Genomic DNA, 27,080 nt, shown 5'->3' on the forward strand with positions numbered 1-27,080 from the left:
TTTTGGGAAAAAAAATTGATATGCAGTCAAATGTGGCAGTTTTTAATATTTGTTGCTATGTGAAATAAAGGGAAGTAAATTAAAGAAAAGAAGGCGCGCTTTTTCAAATAGTAAACAATTTAATTCAGATGCGTAGTATTTTGTCAAATGATAAAGAATATCGTAGAAACTTGCCAGAAATTCATCTAATTTACACAAGATATACAACATGACATAATGAAATCTGAAAAGGGGTAAAACCACCATACCTTGAACAAATTCAGTTAAAAAAGGGGGGGGGGTAAAATGCTACGAAATTTAGATTTTATTTATTTTTTGTCGACAGCCAAAAGATGATTTGACATGTAACTAACTACTTTTTCAATTTCATTGTAAAGTAAAATTGGCTTTTTTTGGGGTCTCTGTTTATTGTGGGCTGATGTTTTCATGTTCTCTTTGGATTGCCAAATAATGTTATAATCATCTAATTGAATGTTCAAATTATTTTGCAGCGATGGTGTGTATGGAAGGAAGACTGTCATAAAACCCAACAGTTCCGGATGGCCCTTTAAATAATTGCTTAACATCAATAGCGATGTAAGATTCAAGTGTTTGATTTAGCACAAGTTTAGCCAGGTTTTCCTTGTAATTGTGGCAGAAAAACCACTAGACAGTGTCATGCATTGAAAGGATATCAAACGGATATTTTATGGAATGATTCTCATACATATAAAATCATATGCATAGGAATGTGGAGCTAGTGTCTTTCATGCAGCAATTTTTAATTTCTAATATAAACTCTGAAAAGACAAGAGCATAGAAATGTATACCAATGAGAAACATTCTTTGTGAATAAAATCATTCCAAAACTTAAATGTGTCATTAGTGTTGCATTATTTATCAGTAGAGATAATCAGATTCCAGTAAGATTGTCCAACTGATGGTTTTTGTTTGTAATCATTTTTGTAAATCTTAGTTGTTTTGACAATCCGGGCTGTGCATGTTGCCCGGCTGCCCCTTTCAGTGTGAGACAATATTTTGTTTATGATAAACAATATCACTGATTCAAGACTGGAGCGGACCCCTTTTAGGCAGTTAGTGCCAATCCTTTAGGTTTAAACCATTTCATGCAATACGGGGGAGGGGGGAGATTTTTTTTTACAGAGTCAAACATTTTTCCTAATAAAGTATTGCCAACAAAATTCATCAAATTTGGGATCATAATATTGTTTAAGAAAAACCCTTACCCCCTGTACATCATAAAAGTTCATAATCTTCTGTAACACAAGTGCATGGTTAATTCGGATCACATATTTTCTATTCCGATGTTATAAGAATTCGAAGGTTCATATCCTTTACAATAACATTCAAAAAAATTCTGGGATTTTTTTTTACTATCAACGTTGAACCTCGAGGTTACATTGTAGTAAAAAAAATTCCAATAAAAACGTTGAATGTAAATGATATGCACCTTTAAATCTTATACATGTATTGTAGGACTCATGTTGTTCAAACATAATGTGTTGATCAATTATGTTATGCATATGATGATTTTGATAAACCTCACATTAGGTAATCTTTCACGTATATTGATTACATTATATCGAGTTGTCCCAACGATATACTTGTCGGTGTGCTCGATCATACGAATTTACCGACATTCATATAGACAAAATGACACAACTTTGAAAAATTCTTGTGACGAAACTACATTTCGGAACACGTTAAAAATTGGATACCCAGAAAGCTACATTATTAAGGTTTGATATATATTTTTTTCAAAAAAAAAGAAAAATATGCAGTCAAATGTGGCAGTTTTTTACACACCCCTATGTTGAACAATAGGTTGTTCAATTAACAGCATGTTTGGCAATTAAAAAATCATATATTAACACATTTAGCTTTAACATATACTTTATTTATAGTGGTTGTATAAAAGTTATAAAACGGTTTTGTGTTTTAAGAGATATTCATCCCTATGCATATCGGGTTTTATGCGTAAATTGTCTCTCCTGTTTTTAGACCTTTTCTATCTCTTTCATAAGAAGAGTGACTTTTCTATTGTTCTAGTGTCACTGGAAATCCCACTGAACAGTAATATATTATGTCTGGATATTGATATTCGATAAGGATAATTATATGGGAACAGCAAGTACTCGTTGATTAGACCGGTAAGAGACATTTTATTAGATTTAAAAACAATTTTTCCTGACCATTGCCCCAATTTCTTGAAACGAAGTTGGCAACCTTTCGCTTCGCTCTAAAGTCGAGATTCACGTTGATAGTAAACATGCATATTTAGAGTATTAATATGGTATATTAGTATATATATGGTACAAATAAGTGATATATATCGAAAAATCTGAGATTTATAAATATAAAAAAAAAGGGGGGAAGGGACTATATGGGGCTCATACAGGATCCTGTCCTCAAGCACCTGTGAGTGTAACGTACACTAGTTTTACATTAAATTTGTTCACATCTATACACCTTTTTAAGCTACCTGTACATATCTTTTGTTCACACTTGTAAACTATATGTCATTTAAATGTTCATTACATAGAACAAAATTCAAATTTTCGAATAACTTTTCTAGCAGTTAGGGAACGACCATTTAACCGTTTAAAAAAAGGGGGGGGATGATTTTACCACAATTTGATTAATAAAAATCGGGCCATACAGATGATTAGAATGAACAAATATTCTGAATCCAAAGTTTGCCCATACATTATAGTGTCAAATATTAAATTGGTACCATAGAAAAAATACACATGGTACATAGATATAAACTTTCTCGCAAGAAAAAATGCTGACTCAGAAACCCCCCTACCCCACTCTTCTTTTGATGTAAAGTGGTTGCTCCTTTTGGGTGATTTGCAGTAGTTTCAAGATGTCTCTATTACGCATTTTTGAAAAACGTAGGCTGCATCAGCTTCCTTACAGACCAGACGAAGAAATAAAATTGCGATGTTAAGGATCACTACCTACATGTACCTATTTATCTTTTCTGATTGTTTCAAATGGTATTTTTTCTCCAAGGAGTATTTAGCAAAAGGAGGGGGCTATGTTTTTTTTCTAACTGTATTTAAACGGACCTGAGATACTGCACAGCAAAGAATTAGCCTCACCTTTTTAGTAATGCATTTATGAGTGAATCGTTGTTTAAGTAAAGACCAGTGGCAAATATTTCTGTCAGTGTGTTCGTCCAGTCGATTCGGGAAGACCTTTTCAAATGAATTATATGTTCGGCAATTATAATGGATGAGTATTGTCTGTCTTGATAAGGGGTTAATAAGGCTGCGTAAAGTGTTTTTATAACAAATAAATATATCAAGTTAAGATAAATATTTCTGCAAAGAACTTTATTAATAAGTGTTATAAGTATCAATTTTATATAAAAATCGTTTCTTTTTTAAATATACATGGGAAAATTAAATTTCTGAATGCCTAGTTTTGTGTACACTTAACCTACACAAGGCCTACATCGACTATCGACTTCATGTAGACAAAACATGATTTACACAACATGTAAACATTGAGTTTTATCAATTTGAACGTAATTATGTTTAGTTTATGTGTGAGTTACACTAACACAAAAAAGTTCACCGAGTTTAGGTCAATGTGAACACGGCCCAAGATATTTATTCTAGTGTTGTTAACTACATGTATATAAAGCAATCTACGGAATTGCGAAAATAAGGTCCACATTGGTCAATTATATACTTATAATATAGAATAGAATAGAATAGAATATTGTTATTTACCAAATTAGGGCCCCAGGAGGGCATATACAGCATACAGACAATAATATTATAAACAATAACATATGCAGTACACTGACAATAAAAGATATGTAACAACCGAAGTGTTATAAAAATAAGAAAATAAAAGTAGCAATGTATTATTATTATTATTGTTGACATCAGTGACTCAAGTGCATCCGGTAAGTGTATTTTCACTTTGAAAAGACAAACAAGAGGCATGAGTAGTTTGTGGGGAGAAAATATCAAGAAAATTATTTCTTGTTTATTCGTGTGTTGTATAATTACACCAATGTCCCAAGTTAAACTGGTCCGCCATTCCATCTTAAGCTTCGCAGCGTTAGCTAAGCGATAAGTGACCACAACAGGGATCCAGTTTATGCCCCAGGTTAGGGGAGGATTGCCTCCTTTAAACGTGTTTAACCTCGACACATTCTATATGTTCCTGTCCCTAGTCAAGTAGCCTGTAATTCAATATGTTGTTATGTAACATATTTAACCGTGTTAAGAGAGAGCCATATCTCTTGCACGTTAAAGACATCCTTGTAGATATCGAAAAAGAGTAGGTTAATGCCGCTACAAGGCAGCACTCGCACCCGCAAAGTGGAAAGGGATTAATATAAGTTGCAAAACTTGTTTCCCAATCCACTATAAATACATATATTACGGATTACAAATGTGTCGAGGTTTGTGATTGGATAACAACACAGAGATGTCAGTATATATTCAGGAAACTGCCGGGGTATATACGACGTTTTTATCCCCAATTGGAACCTCTAAAACGTCATCATAAAACCGGTTACTATGTGACGTAGTCAAAAGCCATCAGACTGTCAAAGGCTCACAGAGGGAAAATAATGACGTGCTTCAGTCAATAAAACATTTTTGATACAAAATCACGCAATTTACACTTTTAATACTTAAATTTAATGTTAAAACTGTTATTATTAATTATTACATACACGATAATATTATGTTCACAGCAAATTAGAAAATCCTTTACGTATGCCGAACATATCAGGTTGTGTTTTTCAACTGATATAATATATGTGTTGTCAACAAATACCTGCTCTGGAAAATAACATTAAGTCAGGGGTAATCCGTAATATATGTGTAATTCAGGTCTCAGACAGGGTATATACTGTGACATTCCCGGCTTAGGGCTTATATCCCCTTCGCCTTCGGCTCAGGGGATATAAACTCTTAAGCCGGGAATGTCACAGTATATACCCTGTCTGAGACCTGAATAACATATAATGTTTAAACTAACATAATTGTTTTTCGTTCATTATTTTGGACATAAATTAGTTCGTAAGTTTTCTCGTTTGAATTGTTTTACATAATTTTATGTCATTTCGGGGCCCTTTATAGCTGACTTTATGCGGTATTGTATTTGCTCATTGATGAAGGCAGTTCATTGACCTATTGATGTAAAGGAGTAAGACCCTTTTTGGCCCCAAAAAATTACAGTTTTATAAAATTGTTACAATGTAAACTTTTAGTTATTTATTGGTCGGTAAAATGCTTCTGCTATATAAATACGTGCTGTTTTTGACAATACAATGCACATATATTGGGTACTAGCACCATGAAGTCATACTAATTTACTGAAAACTTCACAATTCTAGCATTTTAGTTAATTTTAGAAGATTTTCGTGTAAAACGAAAGTGGCCGAATTCGTGTTCATCCTTAATATTGAAATGTTAGTTGTATTTTATGATAATACATAACATATATAAAGGTTGAGGATGAACACGGATGCGGCCACTTTTATTTTTGAGAAAAAAAACATCTGAAAAGTGACATTTTTCAGCATATTTGGTAGATTTTTCATATTTCAGCTTGAATCGGTGCGTTTTTATGACTAAATCAGTTAAAATCTTTCACTTTAACTAATCGATTCAAATAAAACAGACACTTAAGTGTTTAAAACGTGATCAAACTGATCTTTCGTTCGATATACATGAAATTTTAGGCCAAAATCGGCCCTTACCGGATATCAGTCTAAAGATTTGCACAACGGTACTGATATAAGATGTTTTTATACGAAAATGTTGTTATTAAATCGTGTTGACAAATATTTCGGCTCAACAAATGGCCTTCTTCACGGCCGACACTCGGCTAACCGAGAGATAGGTCAGTTAATCTATATTGAGTATGCGGCTATATCGGCGGGGGGTCTGTTAATCGGGTTGGCTAAAGTCTGTTAATCAGGTGTTATCGTGAAAATCAGTGCAAGGTCAGCATGTTTCATTGTATAACTTTTTAATTATATTTATATCATAAAAACTATTCATGTCTGACAAAATGATTTGGAGTACTGAATCCAGGGGTGTGATTATTTTTTTTCTAGCTTCAATAAACGATCTATAAAATGAAAAGGAGAGTTACTCATCAGTAAATTTATACACATTTTACACACACACAATGCACACAAAAATGACAAGTTGGTTGAGTTTACTTGCATGCAATCTTCGAAAGAAGACTGGCTTTATGTTTGTTTACCATATTAACATCAATATGTGAAAAATCTACACGAAAAACGGTATTTTGGTGACATAAATTAATTTTTTGTTAAAAATATGGTCAGGATACTCTGTATGATGTAAACGTGTGGGTTGTGTGCGTAGTTAGTCGGACAAACCTTGCAAACTGTATGCAAAATTTTACTCAAATACACCAAGTTCAATATTCTGTCGTCTGTGAAAAGTCATTAAAGAAAAATGATCCTGAGAATATACAGTCATATTATATGTATGTGCATCCTCAATATAGGTTAAAAAATAAACCGGTGCAATATATTTCAAAATACCAAATTTCGCAATCTGTCGAAAAGAGAAAAAATGACAAGATGCGAATCTTGAATGTATGTACTAACACCAGGGACATTGTTTAAAAGCCTAAGTTAAAGCTTAAAAACTGAACATAATCCTACGAAATCATCCGTATAAACCTATACTAGTATACCAAGTGCGGGACGAACTGTCGAAAGTACACTGGTAAAACAATATGATCCCAGTATTTAGCCAAGGGTACACAATTTATTTAACATATATAATGAGGTTCTATTTTATAAATTATAATAAATCGTTTGGTGACAACATATCTTTATGTATAAGCAGTTCATAGTATTAGTGGGATGTTAATTGGGAGATCCTACTATATGTACGTCATTTAGTCTTTGATGGAAAGTTGTGTAATTAGCAATCATATCACATCTCCTTATGTCATAATGGTTTGATTTTAATCAAGACAAACACATACGTTCTAGGAGATTGAACTTTAATTTGCTGCTGTTATAGCTTAAATCTGACTATTGTCGTGAACATGTGATTTTATAATTTGATAGATTTCATACTTGCAATACTAAATATATACTTATTATCTTTCCTATTCAAGAGACCAACGAATCTTTACTAAAACTATACTGTAACAGATTAGCAGTAAAATATATTTCCGTTCTCTATGTTGTTGTCCATCCTGCATTAGTCACGTGTTATCTATATGTCTTTGGTTTTGATTGTCGTTAATTTGCCAGTGGCTGTGTATATTCAACATGTCTATTTGTGTAAATAAAGCAAAAAGCAACCCTTTTGATTTACATCACTTGTATATTTGTAAGAAAACTCCTTATAAGAGATTGTGAATACTCTCGGGCTTTTTCTGACGCCTATGTGACCAAGATGCCCCCCATAAAAAAGCAACTTTGCTAACTGTTTGTGGGTCGTTTTGTCTCCCCACTTTGTGAAAAGGTGCGTTTTAACCATCTGTTCCAGGCCTATCCATCATGTCTAACTCAAAACACCAAAAACACACACATCCCCGAAGACCAAAGTGCATATTTATATGAATCTAAATTGAAATTGATTTTAAGATGTCGTTGGTTTTTGTCTCCCACGCGACGCGTCGATGGGAACATAGAATTACAGGGTGTCCGTCCTTCCGTCCGGTCTTGTTATATCAGTGCCGACACACTTCTGGTGACATTGAGTAAAAACAAAAAGAGACTCAAAGACAAACACCAGTTTTAAAACAATAAAATTGAGAATGGAAATGGGAAAAAAAGTATACGACATAAATATGAGGATGACAGTAAACCGGGTGTATTTTACATTTATTTATGACTTGCTATTTTTTTACCGGATTTCCAGTCCCGTTATTGATTTATTCATGCCACGAAATCCTCGCAAAAAAATCCGGTCGACCTCCTACGGCACCCATTAGTATTATAAGATTTCATTTCATTCAAAACAAATTAATGTATTACCTTCATGTACATGTCGCTTAGAACACAGCCATATACTGAATGGTCAATATCAATCATCCACGTATATAATTTCAATGGAGGCAATTTCTTGGCATGGAAGAAAGGTAGACAGACCATTCACAATTTGTTTTACGTTCGTTTTTTCTCTTTTAAATAAATGCAATTAAATTACTTTAAAAATTAAAACCTCGCTTTCTAACCAATCTGTTCATGTACCGGACCGGCAACTTTCTTTATATCCTATAGAATTCATAGAACAAAAAAAAGGGGAGTGGCAAATATTTCATGTATACACGACTAATTTTTAACAAAAATGAGTTGCCCTTTGGGATATTTAAATGTTTGTATTGCTTCTGTGTTTAAAAATTCCGCGGAATCCTTTGTTTAATCCAAGACTGCCTGTAAGTGTTTACTACAAAAAACTAAATCCATCTATCAGTAAAATACTGAAAAGGAAACAAATATATTTAGACTTGTTTGATTTCTTTGCGCGTACTATTCTTTTATTTTCTTTATCCATTTTTTGGCGTCTGTGCACATATGTAGCATGAACGAAATTTATCAAATATTTCAAAGCTAAGTACTGTAAAGACCGCCCCGAACTTAAAAAATCTTGAGAGTTTTTGCTCTATGTAGCAGGCCTCGCTGTGCTGAGGTTTTACATAAACACACCAACACAAGGCTGTTCCAGCCTTTGTTTTTGATAAATTTGTGAGAATATTTGTTTTGTTCATACATCGTTGACAATGTAATGGAATTTGATGCGACTGTCATACAAGTGAGAGGTTTAGCTAGCTATAAAACCAGGTTCAATCCACCATTTTCTACTTTAGAAAATGCCTGTACCAAGTCAGGAATATGACAGTTGTTATCCATTCGTTTGATGTGTTTGGACTTTTGATTTTGCCTTTTGATTTTGGATTTTCCTTTTGAATTTTCCTCGGAGTTCGGTATTTTTGTGTTTTTACTTTTTTTTTTCCAACACGAATTAATACTTTTTTTCTTTTCATAACGTTAAACACAGCAAAAGGGTTTTGTTGTGTGTACTTTCAGATTTAGTTTTAACCAAGAGTATCTGCAGTTTTGTGGTATAACAGGTAAACGTGCAAGTAATTTCTAGATGAAGAAATGTTTAACTTTTACAGATATTAGGGATAGATTTTGATCCTTATAACTCTTTATTACCACTACAATAATTTACGACAAATGTTATGATCATAGCTTCCAAATTGTGAACTTTCCATTTCTATGTAGCAACATTCCAGCAGCGTCTGCATACGGATTATATATCTCCCGTATGATACGACATTCCAGGGCTTGTGTTTCTTATCATGATTTCCTAGATAGAGGGTTGCTGCTCACAAGGATGCTATTAATCCAAGAGTTCCAAATTGTGCAGTTGAAATCATTCCTTCGTAAATTTTACGGACGCCATCACGAGTTGGTTGACCGTTATGGAATATCTGTTTCACAGATGACGATGGATATGTTCCAATTGTCGTTACTACAATCTCGTCCCTTTTCCCACGAATGTCACCTACATAATTAGACATATCAACGGGGTTGTACTTACAAGAGCAACACGACGAGTGCCACATGCGGAGCAGGATCTGCTTACCTTTCCGGAGCACCTGAGATCACCCCTAGTGTTTGGTTTGGTTCATGTTGCTCAGTCTTTTGTTTTCTATGTTTTGTTTTGTGTACTGTTGTTTGTCTGACTTTTTCTTTTTTAGTCATGGCATTGTTAGTTTATTTTCGACTGACTAGTATGAGTTTGAATGTCCTTTTGATATCAGGCGCCCCTCTTTTAATAGAAAAGAAAGGATATTGGGTATCCATCCGTGACACAAAGTTAGTATGTGCACAGCAAAAACACACATAGCTAAGGAACAATGATTTTATGACTGTCCTTCATCTTAAAGTCACAATGAGACTTATCTTTCATTTGAGAATAGTGTTCAGGGCATTTTTGTGCCAGAGATGGTTGCTGTAATCGTCATTTTTTTTATAAAAATCTTTAAGGAAGGACAGTTGAATTGCGAGACTGAAAAATAGATTTATTGAGCACATTTTCATATTTGAAAACTCCTTTCTTTTTTTAACATGATAATAGATGGAAGTGTTACAATAAAATATTTGCAGCAAATTAAAAGGGAACAATACGAGCTGTATAACCAATATGATGTTTTCTTTTCTAAATTTGACATCTTACGTTAAAACAAATTGGAAAACATGTGCAAATCTGCATGAAGAATCTTCATTAAACCAATATGACTAAAAACGGAATGCTCCTACACAGATGTAAATGCAAGACGAATTCCAGACACAAATAAGTAAATCTTCTGTCTGAAATAGGAATCCATGAGAAAAATAAACATCACCACCAAAGACCTGCAAAAGTTCAGTTTAAAAAAATAATATTTAAATCACAAAATTTATATTTGTCAAGTTTGTGGTCCGAAAAATGGAACCTTTAAGCATAATTCAATTCTTATTTATACATAGTTACGAAAAATGCATCATAACAATTTTGAATATGCAAATAGGACACACATCGCACCATTGTAGCTCTAACCTAGACACTCGTAATGTACAAATAATACAAAATTAAAACTATACAGAAAGTTCATTATATGTCATTTTCTAAAAAAATAAATCATAATGCTATTTTAGTGACATGGATTTTGGCATTTCTTGCTCCGCTGTCGCTGGCGTAACATCCAACCAATAACAATCCTTCATTATTCAAACATAGACTAACCGGAAGTTGAATTCCAAGATTAATAACTGTTTGTAATCCAATAAGTTCTCCTTTTGTGTTGAGTGCATGTAGAGAATGGTTATTTTCGTCAGAGACTATTATGACATTTGTCTTTGTGATAGCAACACCCATTGGATTGAATGATCTGTGTGATATCTTGATACTGCTATGACCTTTGTATATGAATTTTACACCACCAGATCTTTCTAACGCGATTAAACGTCCATCTAAATTTTCAAATAGATCAATTGCATAGATATTATTATCTGAATCAGTGGATATTCTCCAGATATAACTGAACAATTTTTTACCCTTCTGATCGTATTCAATTATTAATTTTCGTTTGTTGTTTTCACCGAATACAGCAATATGTCTGTTAGAGCATTCTTTGACTGGAAATGTAGACCCTTGTTCTCGTAGACCTAGGATTATCTCGTTGTCATTATTGATATGTATGCACAATATTAGCATTGGTGAAGTGCTAAGAATTGTATTTGTTATACCGTCATTTGATAAAACTTTCACCTCAGAACCACGGAATTGTCCGTAATAAATATCATCTTTACTGCCGAGAGCAAAATCTGTACATTGTATATCTAGTTTCTGTATTTCTTTTATTGATTCTTTCAATAAACGAATAACAAAAAACTTGTGTACGTCTTGATCTACATGGTACGAGCAGTAAATTGTGTCATTGTCAGAATATTGGATTTTACTGAAGGCAGGAACATCTGACGTATATGTAGATAGTAGTGACGATATCACTGGTTGTGAAATTTGTAACGATCCAACCTGAGTAGACATATCACTTTCCTTCTTTCCAATATCTTTTATGGAAATTATAGTATGTGTTTCGGACAATTTAAATCTTGGATGGATACGTTCTTTACAGTTGTCACACATTAACAATTCACAATCCTTACATTTCCATTTTATGACGTTAGGATTGTCACAAAGCTGACAAGACAATGGCGACTGTGCTATCCTTAAGGATGAAGTCATTTCGTTTCAAACCAATTCCTAAAAGTAAAGGATATTGTATGTAAAAAAATCATGATGAACAATATTGAATTAAATTAATTGATAGTTGTTTGCAAGGTAAAGGAATGTGTGCTTTTCTGTTGGATGAAGCCATTAAGTTTCAAGCAAATTCCTAAAAAAGTGTTAACTTCTGGGCTGGTGATACCAAAAATAAAACATTGCCTGATGTCATTACTGATAATAAAAAAAAATATCAGAAGGGATTTTTAGAAATTGTGAATATTAACGAAGCCTTGATGACACGATTCGACAGTGGCGTATTTAAAGTGACATTATTAACGAGATATGTCAGATTTTAGGCCAAAATAGGCTAACCATAAGAATTTTTTTGTCAAAATAACATTGAGCACAAGCGTCGCCAAAATATTGTTTTGCCAGTGAATATCTTTTTGGGGGACGGTTATGTTCTCTATTATTCCTAGCATATACAAGTCAAATAATCAAAATGTTGCATAACTTCGACATTATACCGAATTTGTTGACATTGCAAGGCTTTATAACTCGTGAAATAGGTGTATTTTTAAAGTAAAACGACATTACTTAATTAAAGTGCATACATTCAACATTTAATTCTAAACATTCGAGATAGTATGTTTGAAATGTATTTGAAATAAGGGACAAGTTTGCCCCAAATCGTACCTCAATATATAAGCTAATCATCTGTTACTAACACAATACAATACATAACACAATTATTATTCAAAATACACGTTTTTACCTGCTACCCGAAGTAACCTTGTCCTCATTTCAACTTAATTATCGACTCCTAGGAGTCGAGATTAAGAATTGAACGATGGACAGTTAGTGCGTGAATTTTTCTTGCTACCTGATTGGAAGATATTCCGAGACGTGAATAATCAAAGTTTATTGATTGGTTAGGAGTAAACAACAACGTTAAATACAACAGTACTTCATAACGTGTGACCTCACGTGTGTGGTAAAATTTGTTGATTGATTCTAGTAAATGAATTAATCTACAAAGCGACCACTTTCCATCAGCTAAGAGTTGAATAACCCTTTTTGAAAGGCTAACGCTTGTGAAACTATTACTTGAAAAAGATGTCTATAATGAACATCAATGAGGAAGCAAACCGACACATTCCGTTCATTTTAGGAAAATAACTAAAATTATATCTATACAGTACTCACTTTGACTAAAATGAATTCGTCAATTACAAATTTACTTTGTCTGATTGACAATGTTTATGTATCATGTCTATAATAACAAACATGGCTGCTTTAGTTTTTCTGCCATTTAAATCAATATATATGACAAATATTATGATATTCAAAAGGTAGATATTTAAACGAAACAAGGTATTCAGTATTTTGATTCGGTTGACGTATTCGTACATAAACAAGTGGTTATTTTCAATTTTAAAGATTTTGTTATTAATCTTTTGTTCTTTTGATCATGTAGATCAGTTCTTATAAATCTTTGGCTTTCAAATATTCGGCTTTTAGCGTTCCTGTTGAAAGTAATTTCAGAAAAGCGCTTCGGACGCATGCATTTAATAAAGGGTTGTTTTCTTTTTTAAAGATATATACGTTAACCAGAAATAAACAAAATCTGGAAATAACATTAGCCAATGACAAACTCTTTATTAACCAGAAAATCAAAAGATGTTAAAACAATCTATGCATATAAACTCGTACAAAACAGAGAGATGGAATGGAACTAGTTTTAATCTTAAGTACTAATCTCTTTCACAGTCTAGATCGTTGGATGACAAAAATGTACATTAATGAACTTAGAATGAATTATCAGTTGGAAGATTTAACGTATGTCTGGAAAAATTGAAACGTTAAACCGATATTTTGGCTGGTGATGCAGACCTTACTCTTTAGAAAAAATATGAGTGTTTACTTCTGTTATCTAATATGTCAAGAAAAAAATAAACAACTAAACGTTATTCCTCGTCTTCTTATAAAAAAATAAATATATTGTTGTATTTGATTTTGTTGTATTTTTATTCTTTTCATTTTTTTTTCTCGTAATTTATCATTCTAAATTGTTATAGTTTGAACGGAAGTTTTGACTGACAATGATTTTATTAATATATGTTTGTTCATTCGATTTTGGTTCATGTATCTATTGTTCCGTTATCATAGAAGTAAACAATGGTTAAATTGCTTAAAAAAGACAGGCGAAAAATAACAAAGAGACATTCAAACTCATATGTCGAAACTGCATGACAACGCCGTGTCAAAAAAAAGATAAAAACAGTGTATACAATATAATATAGTAAGCAAAAGATGAGTAACACGGAACTACACCAATAACTGCGGATGATCTCAGATGCTCCGGAAGGGTAAGCAAATCTTTATCTACATGTGGCACCCGTCGTTTCGCTCATTTTAGTACAAACCCGGTGATAATTCTAATTCGCCGTTTCAGAATCTAATGCATCCTGGGTAATATTTTCAAAAGCGTACACCAAAGCGTTTTGATTGGTTTACAACGTTATAAACAATGGAAATTCAACCAATGATGTAACGTTATTTTCACTTTGGGGTACGAACAATGAATTACCCGAGATGCTTTAGATTCTGAAACTCAATTCGCTAGGTCCCTTTTCGTTTATTCACTGTTTTTAAAACTCGAGCGATTAAGATCACGTGCTGTTTAAACATCCGTCCCTTTTTCAGCAGTGTATGTCGCCCTGATTTTAAGTAAGATGTTTTGTCATCTTGATGTCTCCTTTTCTCAGCAAGCATTTAAACTACACTATCGTCTTCTAATGCTTTAATTGATTGATTCATCAGAAAATATTGGAAAAGTGGGCGTATTACATTTGCGCTCATTTTGAAAATATCATTCGTTTCCATTTGCACTAATTATCAACTTTTCATTTGCGTCAATTTAAGTTGAACAGGTAATATATAGGCGGAAGATAAAAAGGGATCTTTAGACTCATAAGTAGAAAATAAACTGACACTGCTTTTGCAAAAAGTATGTTGTGTATTGTTGAGAAGACATCAGAAGTGTTGCATATAAATACTCAGCTAGGACAGACCTGTAAATATGCAAATGTGTTTTGACGTCAAATTGTTACTATTTCATCTAAGATGCTACGTTACGTGTGATGTATATTCTTTTATAAGATTTACAATAAACTTGTACTGCTCAACCCCCCCCCCCCCCCCCCCCCCTAGAGGTATCACAAAGCTTTGTTACTCTTTTATGTTTGTCTTTAAAATTTTGATTCATTTATATGTTTCGGAGTTTAGTGTTACGTTCATTTTCACTAAACGAGTTAACATTTCTGTAGCGGACAGGTGAAGTCCGCCTCCGGTGCGGATTTTTTTTTCATGAAACTATTGAATGCACCGGTAAACTGGTTTATGACACATCGAAGTGATAAACGGTTTTGTTGGGTAGGTTTTGAGGTTAATTGTGTCTGCCAAGTATATAACTGGCATATTACAAATTTGTTTTGGCAATGACGCTGTTAAACCATAAATACGAAGATGGTTTTCATTGTATTATGTTTTTACCTATACACATTCATGGATCTACAATCTGTCGATACCTGTATCTTGGCATGGCACACGGTCATGTTTTTTTTTCTGACTATTTATGACGTCGTTATTCTAAATCCATTGGATGTTGGATGTGTACGGATTGATAATTTAGTCATAGATGCATGATTTTTTTATTAGTTGTTAGTGGCTTTGAACTAGCTAGCAGTTAACTGCGAGTACTCCCAGATCTGTTCCTAGTGTCTTTTTGTTGTTTGGATTTACAAGTACCCGGCATTGTCCCTTGTATTTTGTCCATCTGATAAGTTAAGCCTTTTTAAACTGATTTTTATAGTTCGATCTTATGTTGTACTGTATATTATAGATTATCAGTGATTTGGCTTAAAATAGCAAAATAATGCTTAAAAAAAACATGCAATACTATTGTTATTGTTTGTTATTTTTTTTAATTAGTTTATCATTTTATAAATATTCATGTATAGCATATTTCTTTCTTATTTGTCTATACAGTCAAAGTACTTTAACATAAAAACAGTATGAGAAAAATGCTAAAAGACATTGTCTAACACAACACAATGGTATTATTTCACTTAAGGAAGTTTGCTTGTCATGTTTTGGAATTTATGTCAGATTTTCGGAATCCTCTGGTTTTATCCATTTGAATGCCTTAAAAAAATTTGCCCATTGACCCCCAATTTTTCTTTTTATAAATCTTGTACATGTATCCTTATAAGCCATCTGTTAAAGTCTTATACACTCGTTGTTATTTTTTAATAGTGTTTGAGAACTTAAACTGTTCCATGATATAGCAATAAACAAATCAATAGAAGACATTTCCCCGCCGAAATTCAGTGGCTTATATCTCAATAACAAGTACATTGACCTATATTTTTTTGTTGGCCCTTTTGGTTCCTTTATTAATCACCTATCAATATATACTAGTTTTATGAAAAGCTAATTATTTTGAAACTGAGTAGCGAACTCCCTGAAGTTTTTTGTTCTTTGACATATGGCTAATATGATTTTAAATCAACTTAAAAGTATTGAGAACATCTAAGCTTATCTTTTAATATTTAGACAACGATATGTATCTCCAATGTATTGCTGTAATTGATTCACATCTTATTTCAGAAAACTTAGATTTTAACATTTCAAGTTTTGTTAATTATTTGATCAATGCTGAATGATACGCAATGTTTCACAGTAGAAGTGACCGTTGTGATAGTGGCTTATTAGTTATGAAAATATACAACAATTTAATTCATTAAGCATCTTTTTGGTACAATGTATGTTTATTTTTTTCTTTCAATTTAATACCTTCTTCTTGGTAATATGCGGAAAACGTCACGAATACCTTCAAAATATTTCCCCGTCATTTAAATCCATAACTTAATATACATAATTGTATAAATAATTTGCAAAACAATGCTTGTAAATTTTTCTTAGGCTTAAGCAAAAGAAGCAGCAACTTAGCTGCTAGAGGTGATATGTTTTTTTTATCAGGCGATGCACTACTAAAAGTTGAAGTTTTTAAACTTTGGAATCGTCTAAAATGTGACAATACCAGTAATATAATTATGTAAAAAGGTTCATACCTGGGTGATTAGAAGAAAATCGTCATGGGATTATAGAGTTTTACAGTTAGCTCGTAAATATAGTTTGATTATAAATGTAGAAGATGAAATTAGTATGAGTAATGTATGGGACTCTATACAAACTTTTGAAAAAGAATATTGGCACCATGAAGTATGGAATGATAAAAATAATGTCAATGGTAATAAATTAAGATTTTATAGATTGTTTAAAACTTGTATTGGTACGGAGCCTTATGTAAAGGTAGTTAATAATAGATGCCACCGACGTATTTTGTCACTATTCAGAGCTGGTTCGTTACAACTTAAAGTTGAAACAGGTCGATATGCTAGACCACCAGAACCTCTACAATACCGTTTATGTATTTTTTGTGATAGTAGCCAAATTGAAGATGAAAAACACTTTCTTTTTAATTGTTGTTTTTACTCTGATATCAGACATGAATTATATGCCAAAGCCTGTATTTTAAATGTTGATTTTGAGAATTTATGTGATGTTGAAAAACTTCGTTATCTTATGTGTAATGAGAATATGGTTCCTCTTTTAGCTAGTTCCCTTTATCATATGTTTTATCGACGAAAACATGTCATCTAGAAATTATATATGTTTTGTTATTTTTTTTTAATTAATTTACGAAATACATTTTAAATGTATCAAGGCTGTCCTTTTATGTATGTATTAGATGTTTGTTTTAATGATAGTGTCTCATAAGTCGTTTTCGGCTGGCATCCTTTTACATAAATGTTGGGTTCTTATGACTTTATGTGTATATATATATATATATTGATATTGTAATGGATGGTGACACTTTAATAAAATAAATCTTATCTTACTTAAATACTGAACGGTGGGTTTTAAATTGTGACAAGGTATGCATTAATTTGATTCGGTTGAAATCTTTTTGTGAAAAGAAATTTAAAGGGTGAATACACTAGTTTAATTAAAATAGGTATACATATGACAAATAAGCAAATAATAGAAAGATAATTTATAAAACACATTACGAGTCATTGCATTATTCATTGTAAACAAAACGTAGCGCTTTTGAAAATTATCAAGTCAAGACTCTTACTGTTAGATTCGGAATAAAATCGAATGTAAAGTGATGAAGCAAACAAATCCTAGTAAATGATTTCGTTAGTCTTCAAATGTATAAAACCAGTTTCTTTTAATGTTCTTCTTTTGGTGTTTATTGATAGAAATAAAACAGTTTTTAAAATGAATATAAACCAATTTACTTTTGATCCCTCTACATTATTTTAAATTGACCTGTGCATGATCAGGTGCGGAACCAGGATTTTTGAAAAGGGACATCCTGTCACGACAACACAAGGAGTGTTATTAGTAACAAATAAATCATAAGGGGGCTTCTGGCCCTTGTCTCCCTTAATCTAGACCTGCTTCTTTTATTTCTTTATTTCTTTTATATTCTTAAATTATCTTCTTTTGGCCTTCTAACCTCATTCTTTGTTTACTTCCTTGTTTATAGTATGAAAAATTCACCATACATTTAATCTATAACTTCTTTTTCGTTATACTCCTTTATAATTCATTTATAAACGGTAACATTGTGACTTTACAGTACTTACCTTAGTTAAGAGAACTACTACACTCACAACAAAGTGACTTTCTCTCAGTCAAATCAGACTTTTTCCTTCCGTCGACTCAACACCTAAGATGGCAACCTTCTAACTTGAATTACTACTTGAGTTGAAGGTATGATATATGGGGGTCATCAGAGGGTTAACACAATAGAAAATAATGGCGACAAATAAATAATCAAGATAACTCGGTTGATACAAAATAAATAATAGAAAAAGGATGGAAAAAATAAAGGAATAGAGAAAAATGGTACAAAAATGAAGTTAAAATTATATAGTTGTTCTTCTGCGGCAGTGGCAGATCCAGAACTTTTCAAAAGGGGGGGGGGGGGGCGCTGACTATCCTAAGGGGGGGGGGGGGCACTCCAGTCATACTTCAATAATTCCCTATATAATCAACCAAATTTTTCCCACGAAAGGGGGGGGGGGCGTGCCCCAAGCCCCCTGGATCCGCCTATGTGCGGCATTCACTTTTAATTAGATAAAAAGATTAAAAGACAATGTTACGTTACTTTATTGAATCATAACGACCCTTTCATCCTGACGTCTCCGAAAACAAACATGACTACCTGCAAATTAAGAGGGTAGCCATTGCCTGTATCTTCAATCATCATACTCTATCTGTTTGGATAACACAATTCCAAAATTGGTCTTCAATAGTTATTGTTGTCATCGTTCGTCAAATCACGTTTTTGGCTACTTTCAACATCAACTGGAGGAAAACGTTGGTTCCTTTCAGCAAAACATGTAAACCACCCTCATGTAATAAAATCAACGGTACCAATTTTGTTGCACCAGATGCGCATTTCGACAATACATGTCTCTTCAGTGAATAAATAATTCAAAATTTAGTGACTATGTCGAACGTGTCTATCCTTTTGAATCAGCGATAAAGGATACAACAGATACAGTTAAGTCGGCCTCATATTTTGACGTAAAACTAGAAATTGACAATGAGGGTCGATTGAAAACAAAATTTTACGACATGGTTACAGCTTTCCAATTGTGAACCATCCATAGCAACATTCCAGCAGCACCTGCATACGGTGTATATATCTCCCAATTTCTACGATATTCCCGTGCTTGCATTTCCTATCATGATTTTCTTGATTGAGGGTTTGTTGCTCACAAGGAAGCTATTAAATCAAGAGTTCCAAATGGTGAACTTGAAATCATATCTTCGTAAATTTTACGGACGCCATCACGAGTTGTTTGACCGTAATGGAATAACCGTTTCAGCAATGATATCGGATATGTACCTTACGTCGTAACTACAATCCCCTTCTATTTCATAAATGTGACCTACAGAATTAGACTATTTACCGGATTTGTTATCTCATAAGCAACACGATGGGTGCCACCCTTCCGGGGCACCTGAGATCACCCCTAGTTTTTTGTGGGGTTCGTGTTGTTTATTCTTTAGTTTTCTATGTTGTGTCATGCGTACTATTGTTTGTCTGTTTGTCCTTTTCATTTGTAACCATGACGTTGTCAGTTTATTTTCGTTTAATTACTTTGACAGTCCCTCTGGTATCTTTCATCTATCTTTTAGATTAAAAATCATAAGTAGAAAAAAAGATACATATAAGCAAAGGGTATCTACACGTCTCAATCTTCAAAATCGGTTATCTACTGGCCTTTGTTAGTCTTGTATTATTTTTATATTAGTTTCTTGTGTACAATTTGGAAATTAGTATGGCGTTCATTATCACTGAACTAGTATATATTTGTTTAGGGGTCAGCTGAATGACGCCTCCAGTGCGGGAATTTCTCGCTACATTGAAGACCTGTTGGTGACCTTCTGCTGTTGTTTTTTTATTTGGTCGGGTTGTTGTCTCTTTGACACATTCCCCATTTCCATTCTCAATTTTAAGTATTAATTTCTACAAATTTATAATATCAGTTTTCTAAAACAATGTAAGTTGTTAAGTAACGATACAAAGCAATGCATTTTCTATATATTGAAAGAAAAAAAAACCACGAAACCAAGCTTTTCAAGTACAACGTTGGCCATCTATCTGGTATGAATCAAGTACGGCCTTCAACATTGATTTATGTACAAAACAATAACGAAGAACAAATATGATGTACAGTAACAAACGGCAACCACTGAATTACAGGCACCTAACTTAGGAGATGCACATATAGAATGTATCAAGATTAAACCTGTTTGCTGGTTCCAAACCCTTCATTATAACTAACCATTAAAATTAGTTGAAAAGAGCTTAACTCATCAGATCGAAACAAAGGACAACATATATAGTACAAGGTGAATATCAAAGAGAACTTGCAGCGATGACGTTCATCCTTTTAACGGTGTATGCAACGACATCCATCATAAAAACGGTGAACGCTGCGACGTTGATCATGAAAACGAAAACGGGGTACCCAAAGACGTTGATCATAAAAATAAATGGTGTACCCAACGACGTGTATTATGAGAACGGTGTACCTAACGACGTTCATCATGAGAACGATGTACCTAACGACGTTTATAAACAAACAGTGAACCCAACGACATTCATCATAAAAATAGTGTACCCAACGACGTTATCATAAGAAAGGCGTACCCAACGACGTTCATCATAAAAACAGTGTTCCAAACGACGTTCAACACAAAGACATTGTACCCAACGACGTTCATCATAAAAACCGTGTACCCAACGACGTGCATCATGATAATAGTGAAAATAACGACGTTCATCATAAAAAACAGTGCATCCAACGACGTTCATCATAAAAAACAGTGTTCTCAACGAAGTTCATCATAAAAACAGTGTACCCTAGGACGTTCATCATGAGGATAGTGAACCCAGGGACGTTCCTCATAAAAAAACAGTGTACCCAACGACGTTTATCATGAAAACAGTGTACCCAACGACGTTAATAATGAAAACAGTGTACCTAACGACGTTCATCATGAGAAAGGTGAAAGAAAATACATGGTGTATCAACAAAATTAATCATAAAAACGGTGTATGCAACGACGTTCACCATTGAAATGCAACGATGTTCTCCATTGGAATGCAACGATGTTCTCCATTGGAATGCAACAACGTTCATTATTAAAAAACGGCGTCCACAACGACGTTCGATATAAAAACATTGCGGTCAAGAGTGACGCAAAAGACATAAAAGAGACATTCAATTACAAAAGTCGAAATAAACTGATAACGCCACGACAAAAATAGTAAAAGATTGAAAGACAAACAATAATAAACAAAACATTATAAAGATTGATTAAAACGGACCTCGTCAATAATTTTGAAACAGTCTTTTAAAATATTTGAAAATTAAAATAAGAAGATGTGGTTTGATTGTGTTATAATTGCCAATGAGACAGCTGTCCACCCACCAGAGACCAGATGACGTTGAAGTTCACATGGAATAAACTCTAGAAACAGTTTATTCACACTCTATTTTCATCATATAGGCATATAGCTATTTAACGACTGTCTAAAAATAAACAGCAGTTCCAGAGTCAAACAACTCATGATAGTGTTCTGAAAACTCTAAAAAGAGGATTTCAACTTTGCTTTTCAGATTTTTTAGTTCAAAAACTTCCGTCTCAGCAGCAACCATGTATTAAAGTAATACTGATATAGCATGCACAATCTCAATTATCGAATTGAATGAAATATACAAATAGTTATTATGCAGATACCGTGTTAATGTGGAAACACAATAAAAATGTGAGCTTTGAGATGACGACTGGAAATAAAAGCACAATTCCATTGCAATTAGTTTTGTGAAGTGAATTTTGAGTTGTGAATTAATTCATCATATCTTATTTTTCCCATTACAATTGACAGGGTTTATATAGCTTGTGCTGTTTATAGGCAATTCTAATTGAGCTATTTTTGAGGTTTATTCTCCTATTATTTGAAATATTGGCGTATTTCTTCTTCATCTAACTTTTATGAATACAATTTATCTTTTATTCCTTCAGCCTCATATATTATCAACATTTTGCGCAGTACATCTAAATTAGTTGTCTTTTTCATACACTACTATATTATTTAGCAGATATGAGTTGACCTTGGGCTGTTTTTAATGTATGTGTTGATTCTGTTATTAGAATTGATAAAAACTGACAAAATTAAGAACCGCAACACTAGACTTTTGAAACACATATATAAACAAATATTTTATTTGGACTAATCATCGTCTAAATCAAGTTTGCAGTTTAATGGTTGCATTGTTTATGTCACGTTTAATCTTGAAATTATTTAGAATGCCACAAATACTGGTTGTGATCTACGTATATATTTAGATGGATTGAGACTTCGCACGATCTGTGAGAGATGTTTTCATAAACATTTTCTACTACTTGTCAAAGCATTGGACCAGCTCATTACAAATCTGTTTTACATTTGCCGTGGTTTAAACTGTTAACCTTATTTTGGCTTTCTGTAGTTGATTCTGTGACGTGTAGGTATACGGCAAGCAATTCTAGCGTGAATCAGTCTGCCATGACGTCCAATAATTAAGATAGAAGACGTTTCTAAAATAAAGTTTTGCTTATTAAGTCTATTGACGTATCGATGTGACGTCTGGTTGAACTGCGCATGGTAAGTAATATATATATACCGTTATCATCGGACTGTATTGATGTCGTAAGTAGGGATTTGGGAAACGTTGCATTACGTGACCTTGTCTAGAAACATCAATTTAACTATACCTACCTGTAATAACATTAACGGTACCAATTTTTCTACACCAGATGCGCATTTCGACAATACATGTCTCTTCAGTGATGCTCGTGGCCAAAATATTTGAAATCCAAGCTTATAACAAAAATGAAGAGCTATAATCCAAAAGTTCCAAAAAGTATAGCCAAATCCGTGAAAGGAATCAGAGCTTTGCATGAGGGAGATACATTCCATAATTTATAACAATTTCTAACATTTTGTAACAGTAAATTTAAATTACACAAAAAAAATCCGTATTTTCATGCCAGTACCGAAGTACTGGCTACTGGGCAGGTGATACCCTCGGGGACTAACAGTCCACCAGCAGAGGCATCGACCCAGTGGTAGTAATAACATTAACGGTACCAATTTTTTTTGCACCAGATGCGCATTTCGACAATACATGTCTCTTCAGTGAAGCTAGCGGCCAAAATATTTGAAATCCAAAGCTTATAAAAATGATGAAGAGCTATAATTCAAAAGTTGATAGGTGGGTTAAGCATTCCATTGCGCACACTCAGCAGTATGAAAACTCAACAATAATATAATAATTATGTGTTGGTAGGCAAGTTAAAGGTTTATTTCAGTACGAAAAAAATCAAGTATAAATCTTGAATGATTTATGAAAAAAATCAGGCCAGAATGTTTGTGCAACTTCAATCCTCTGGTATAGTGAATCATTCGATATATTAAGTCAAATCAATGTTATAACTATCACTGGATCGATATCTCTGCTGGCGGAGTGCTAGATTCCGAGAGTACCCCTAGTCTAGTAGGCAGTACTTTCGGTATTGGAATGACAATATAGATATTGTGTTATTAAAATTTCCTATTACAAAGTCTTTACAAATTATTTTGAATAAAGGAATATATCTAGATCTCCCTCATGCTAAGCTCTGATTACTTGACCGGCTTTGGCTATACTTTAATCATTTTCAGTTTACTAGCTCTTCATATTTAAGAACGTTTTTAGATTTTTTAAATATTTTGGCATTAAAGATAAGAATATAAACGGTTCTTAAAATTAATTCATGTATGCATTGACCCAGAGTTCAATTTTCGAAAATGAGGCCAAGCTTGACACCGGTATTGTCAATAATGGTTTCTCCAGCATCATCAATTAGTAAACGCATCATCAATTAGTAAACAAAGTGATGAATATTGTTGTGTGCCATTTTGTAATGGCAATGCAAGAACTAATAAAGCGCTGAGTTTTCATCATATACCATCAGAAAAGAAAATGCTAACAAGAAAACAGTGGATTGTTGCAATCCGCAGAGATGAAGGTGAATTTTGCAGGGTAAATACTAAAAACACGTGCATTTGTTTACATTTTTCATAGAAGCTGATAATGTTCTTTAATATGTCATACCTGTCCCAATTTTGAACAATTAGTTTCAGACAGACTAAAAGATTATGTTGAACAATATTTTTCTTTAACACTACTTTTATTTTAGCCGTAAAACATCTGTTAAAGTGTTCCATGTCAAACTGTTACCACGGCATATGTTGATAGCGATTTTTCCTTCATCGTATCTGTAGATATGTGTAATTAATGTATTCCATGTTGTTTTTATCTGTGTGTATGAGACTGTTATAAATATTATATGCATTTTGAACTTCTAACACGTCTGTCATCATGGTCATAGGGAATTAAAATAATATGATGTATTCGTAAACAACACCAACAATTTCATTCTCAACATTCTTTTCAAATGGTAATTAACTTATAAACACATTCGTAAATTGCAAATAATTGTATTTGATAATAAAGAAAAAAATAAACTTCTTAATCTTTTATTATAAATATATTACTAGTCAGCATTATAAACATAGTAAGTTAAGAACAATGTTATACAAAAACGAAACCTATACATTTGTGTTTGTTTTCAGATTGGGGAGAATACAGTGGTTTGTTCCAAACATTTCAAACATGAATATTACCGCTGGACTCCTAACAGAAAATGTCTTAAACCAGAAGCTGTTCCGTCTGTCTTTGATTGGAAATTAAATGAAAGCAGCAGAAAGACTCCTATACCAAGACAGTCCCTTTTCAAAAAGATGAAAGTTGACGATCACGAAGATGTGGAAGAAATGGTTGTATAGGATAGTGTCTGTGAAGTTCACAATTCACAAAGTGTTGAGCATGAAAATGAAATGTAAGTGTAGTTATCAGAACGTATTAATTCAAAATAAATAAAAAATTAAATGTACACACCCTTGAACTTGAACTTACATATATTTTATGTATATAATAATTTTCAAAATAATTAAGAAGAAAATATAAAAATATTTTTAAAATCAAAAGGAAACATAGTGTGCTTTAAAACTTCTTCTCCCCCTTTAATTTTAAGGAGTTTATATCATTACTTAATAAATTAATTTTATATTGACAGGAGTTGTGATTCTAATATTCATGCTGGCTGTATTGAGAAAATTAAAGAAACTGGAACATGTGGTACAGCAAAAGGACTCTGAACTTAAAGACAAAACCTATGAACTGGCAAGTTTAAACCAGAAATTACAAATGGAACGGTTCGGAGTATAAAGATTTTCTTTTGACCATGAAATGATAGAGTTTTATACTGGATTTCCAACTTTTGATTTATTTTGAATTTTCTATTCTGTAATCAAGCCTACTGCAACAAGAATGAAAACTGTGTATTATAAGTCTTCTGAGCAACCCAGCAATAGAGGACGTCCAAAGTCGATGGATCCTATTGATGAACTATTTATGTTTTTATGTAGGTTAAGGTGTGGTTTTCTGACTAAGTATTTGTCGGTAAGATTTAACATTCATGCATCAACAGTAAGCAGAAAAATAATAACCTGGACTAACTATTTGTATTTCATATAAGGTAGCATTAATATATGGCCTGCTGGGGTTAAATAGTGGAGCATATGTCACAGGACTATGCTCACAGGACTTCAAACTTATGTTTCCTAATACTCGTGTGATGATAGACTGTACCGATTTTTTTTACATAAAGACCGTCTTCTTTAGCTTTGGTGTCAAAGACCTTTTCATCATACGAAAGTCACAACACCTGGAAAGGACTGGTCGGAATATCGCCACATGTTGCTATCCATTTTATTTCTGTATTATATTCTGACATAGAAATTACTTAACATAGTGGACTTATTGAGTTATTAGAACCAGGAGATCAAATAACGGCTGATAAAGGGTTTATTTTAAATAAATTACTTAAAGTAACAGGTGTATCAATAGTTACGACACTCTTCCTTTGCAGTGATAGACAGTTTACACCATCACAAATTGAGGACAATACAAAAATTGCATCATTAAGAATACGCGTTTAGCGGCATATAAATCGGGCTAAAGATTATAGACTTTTACAGTACACAGTTCCACTTTCATTAGCTGGGTCTGTGAATCAGTTATGGACTGTTGCTTATCTATTAACTCTGTTTAGAAGACCATTAATTAAACAAAAATACTAAATCATCACTTATTAAAAGTTGGCATTGTGCTTCGTTTATATATGTATACAGTGACACAATTTAGTTTAAGAAATAAGTGTTGAAAACAAATCAAGTTTGTCTTATGTAGCTTCCCAATTTTCACTATCAAAATAAAGTCTCCAAATGTAAATCATTTTCAAGCCAAACAAAAAAGTCACACCCGTCTAATCCTGTAACGGCCATTTGCATTTTTTTCAATTTTAGCTCCCCGTCTACTAAATGAAGACATTTGACGCTAGATGATTGGTTAGTGTTTGGACATTTTATTTCCAACAAACCATGTGGTGGATTTCTATCAGGTGCATATACTTTTCTGTCTGGGGTAGCTGCAAGCCAGTGACACCAGGGGTATACAATCACACCACATGGATATAGGTTGACATTGTCATTCATCACTTTGCTACAAAATTGTGTTTTTG

At 33.0% G+C, this 27,080-nt stretch overlaps 1 protein-coding gene across 3 annotated transcripts; it reads right to left on the reverse strand.

Annotated features, from left to right (window-relative positions):
• Positions 1 to 10,106: 10,106 nt before the first annotated feature.
• LOC134683443 (uncharacterized) lies at positions 10,107 to 18,591 on the reverse strand. 3 transcript variants are annotated; one of them, XM_063542730.1, is made up of 2 exons: positions 12,960 to 13,069; positions 10,107 to 11,789 (listed from the first exon to the last, which is right to left on the reverse strand). In XM_063542730.1, the coding sequence occupies exon 2, from the start codon at positions 11,769 to 11,771 to the stop codon at positions 10,665 to 10,667; it is 1,107 nt and encodes a 368-aa protein (XP_063398800.1). In that variant the 5' UTR covers positions 11,772 to 11,789; positions 12,960 to 13,069; the 3' UTR covers positions 10,107 to 10,664. The 3 variants fall into 3 exon arrangements, with proteins under 3 accessions (XP_063398800.1, XP_063398803.1, XP_063398802.1); XM_063542733.1 differs by lacking the exon at positions 12,960 to 13,069 and adding an exon at positions 12,529 to 12,586; XM_063542732.1 differs by lacking the exon at positions 12,960 to 13,069 and adding an exon at positions 18,476 to 18,591 and having other exon boundaries at positions 10,108 to 11,789.
• Positions 18,592 to 27,080: the final 8,489 nt, after the last annotated feature.

Source organism: Mytilus trossulus, chromosome 9 (assembly GCF_036588685.1).
Source record: "Mytilus trossulus isolate FHL-02 chromosome 9, PNRI_Mtr1.1.1.hap1, whole genome shotgun sequence".
In the NCBI taxonomy this organism is placed as follows: domain Eukaryota; kingdom Metazoa; phylum Mollusca; class Bivalvia; order Mytilida; family Mytilidae; genus Mytilus; species Mytilus trossulus.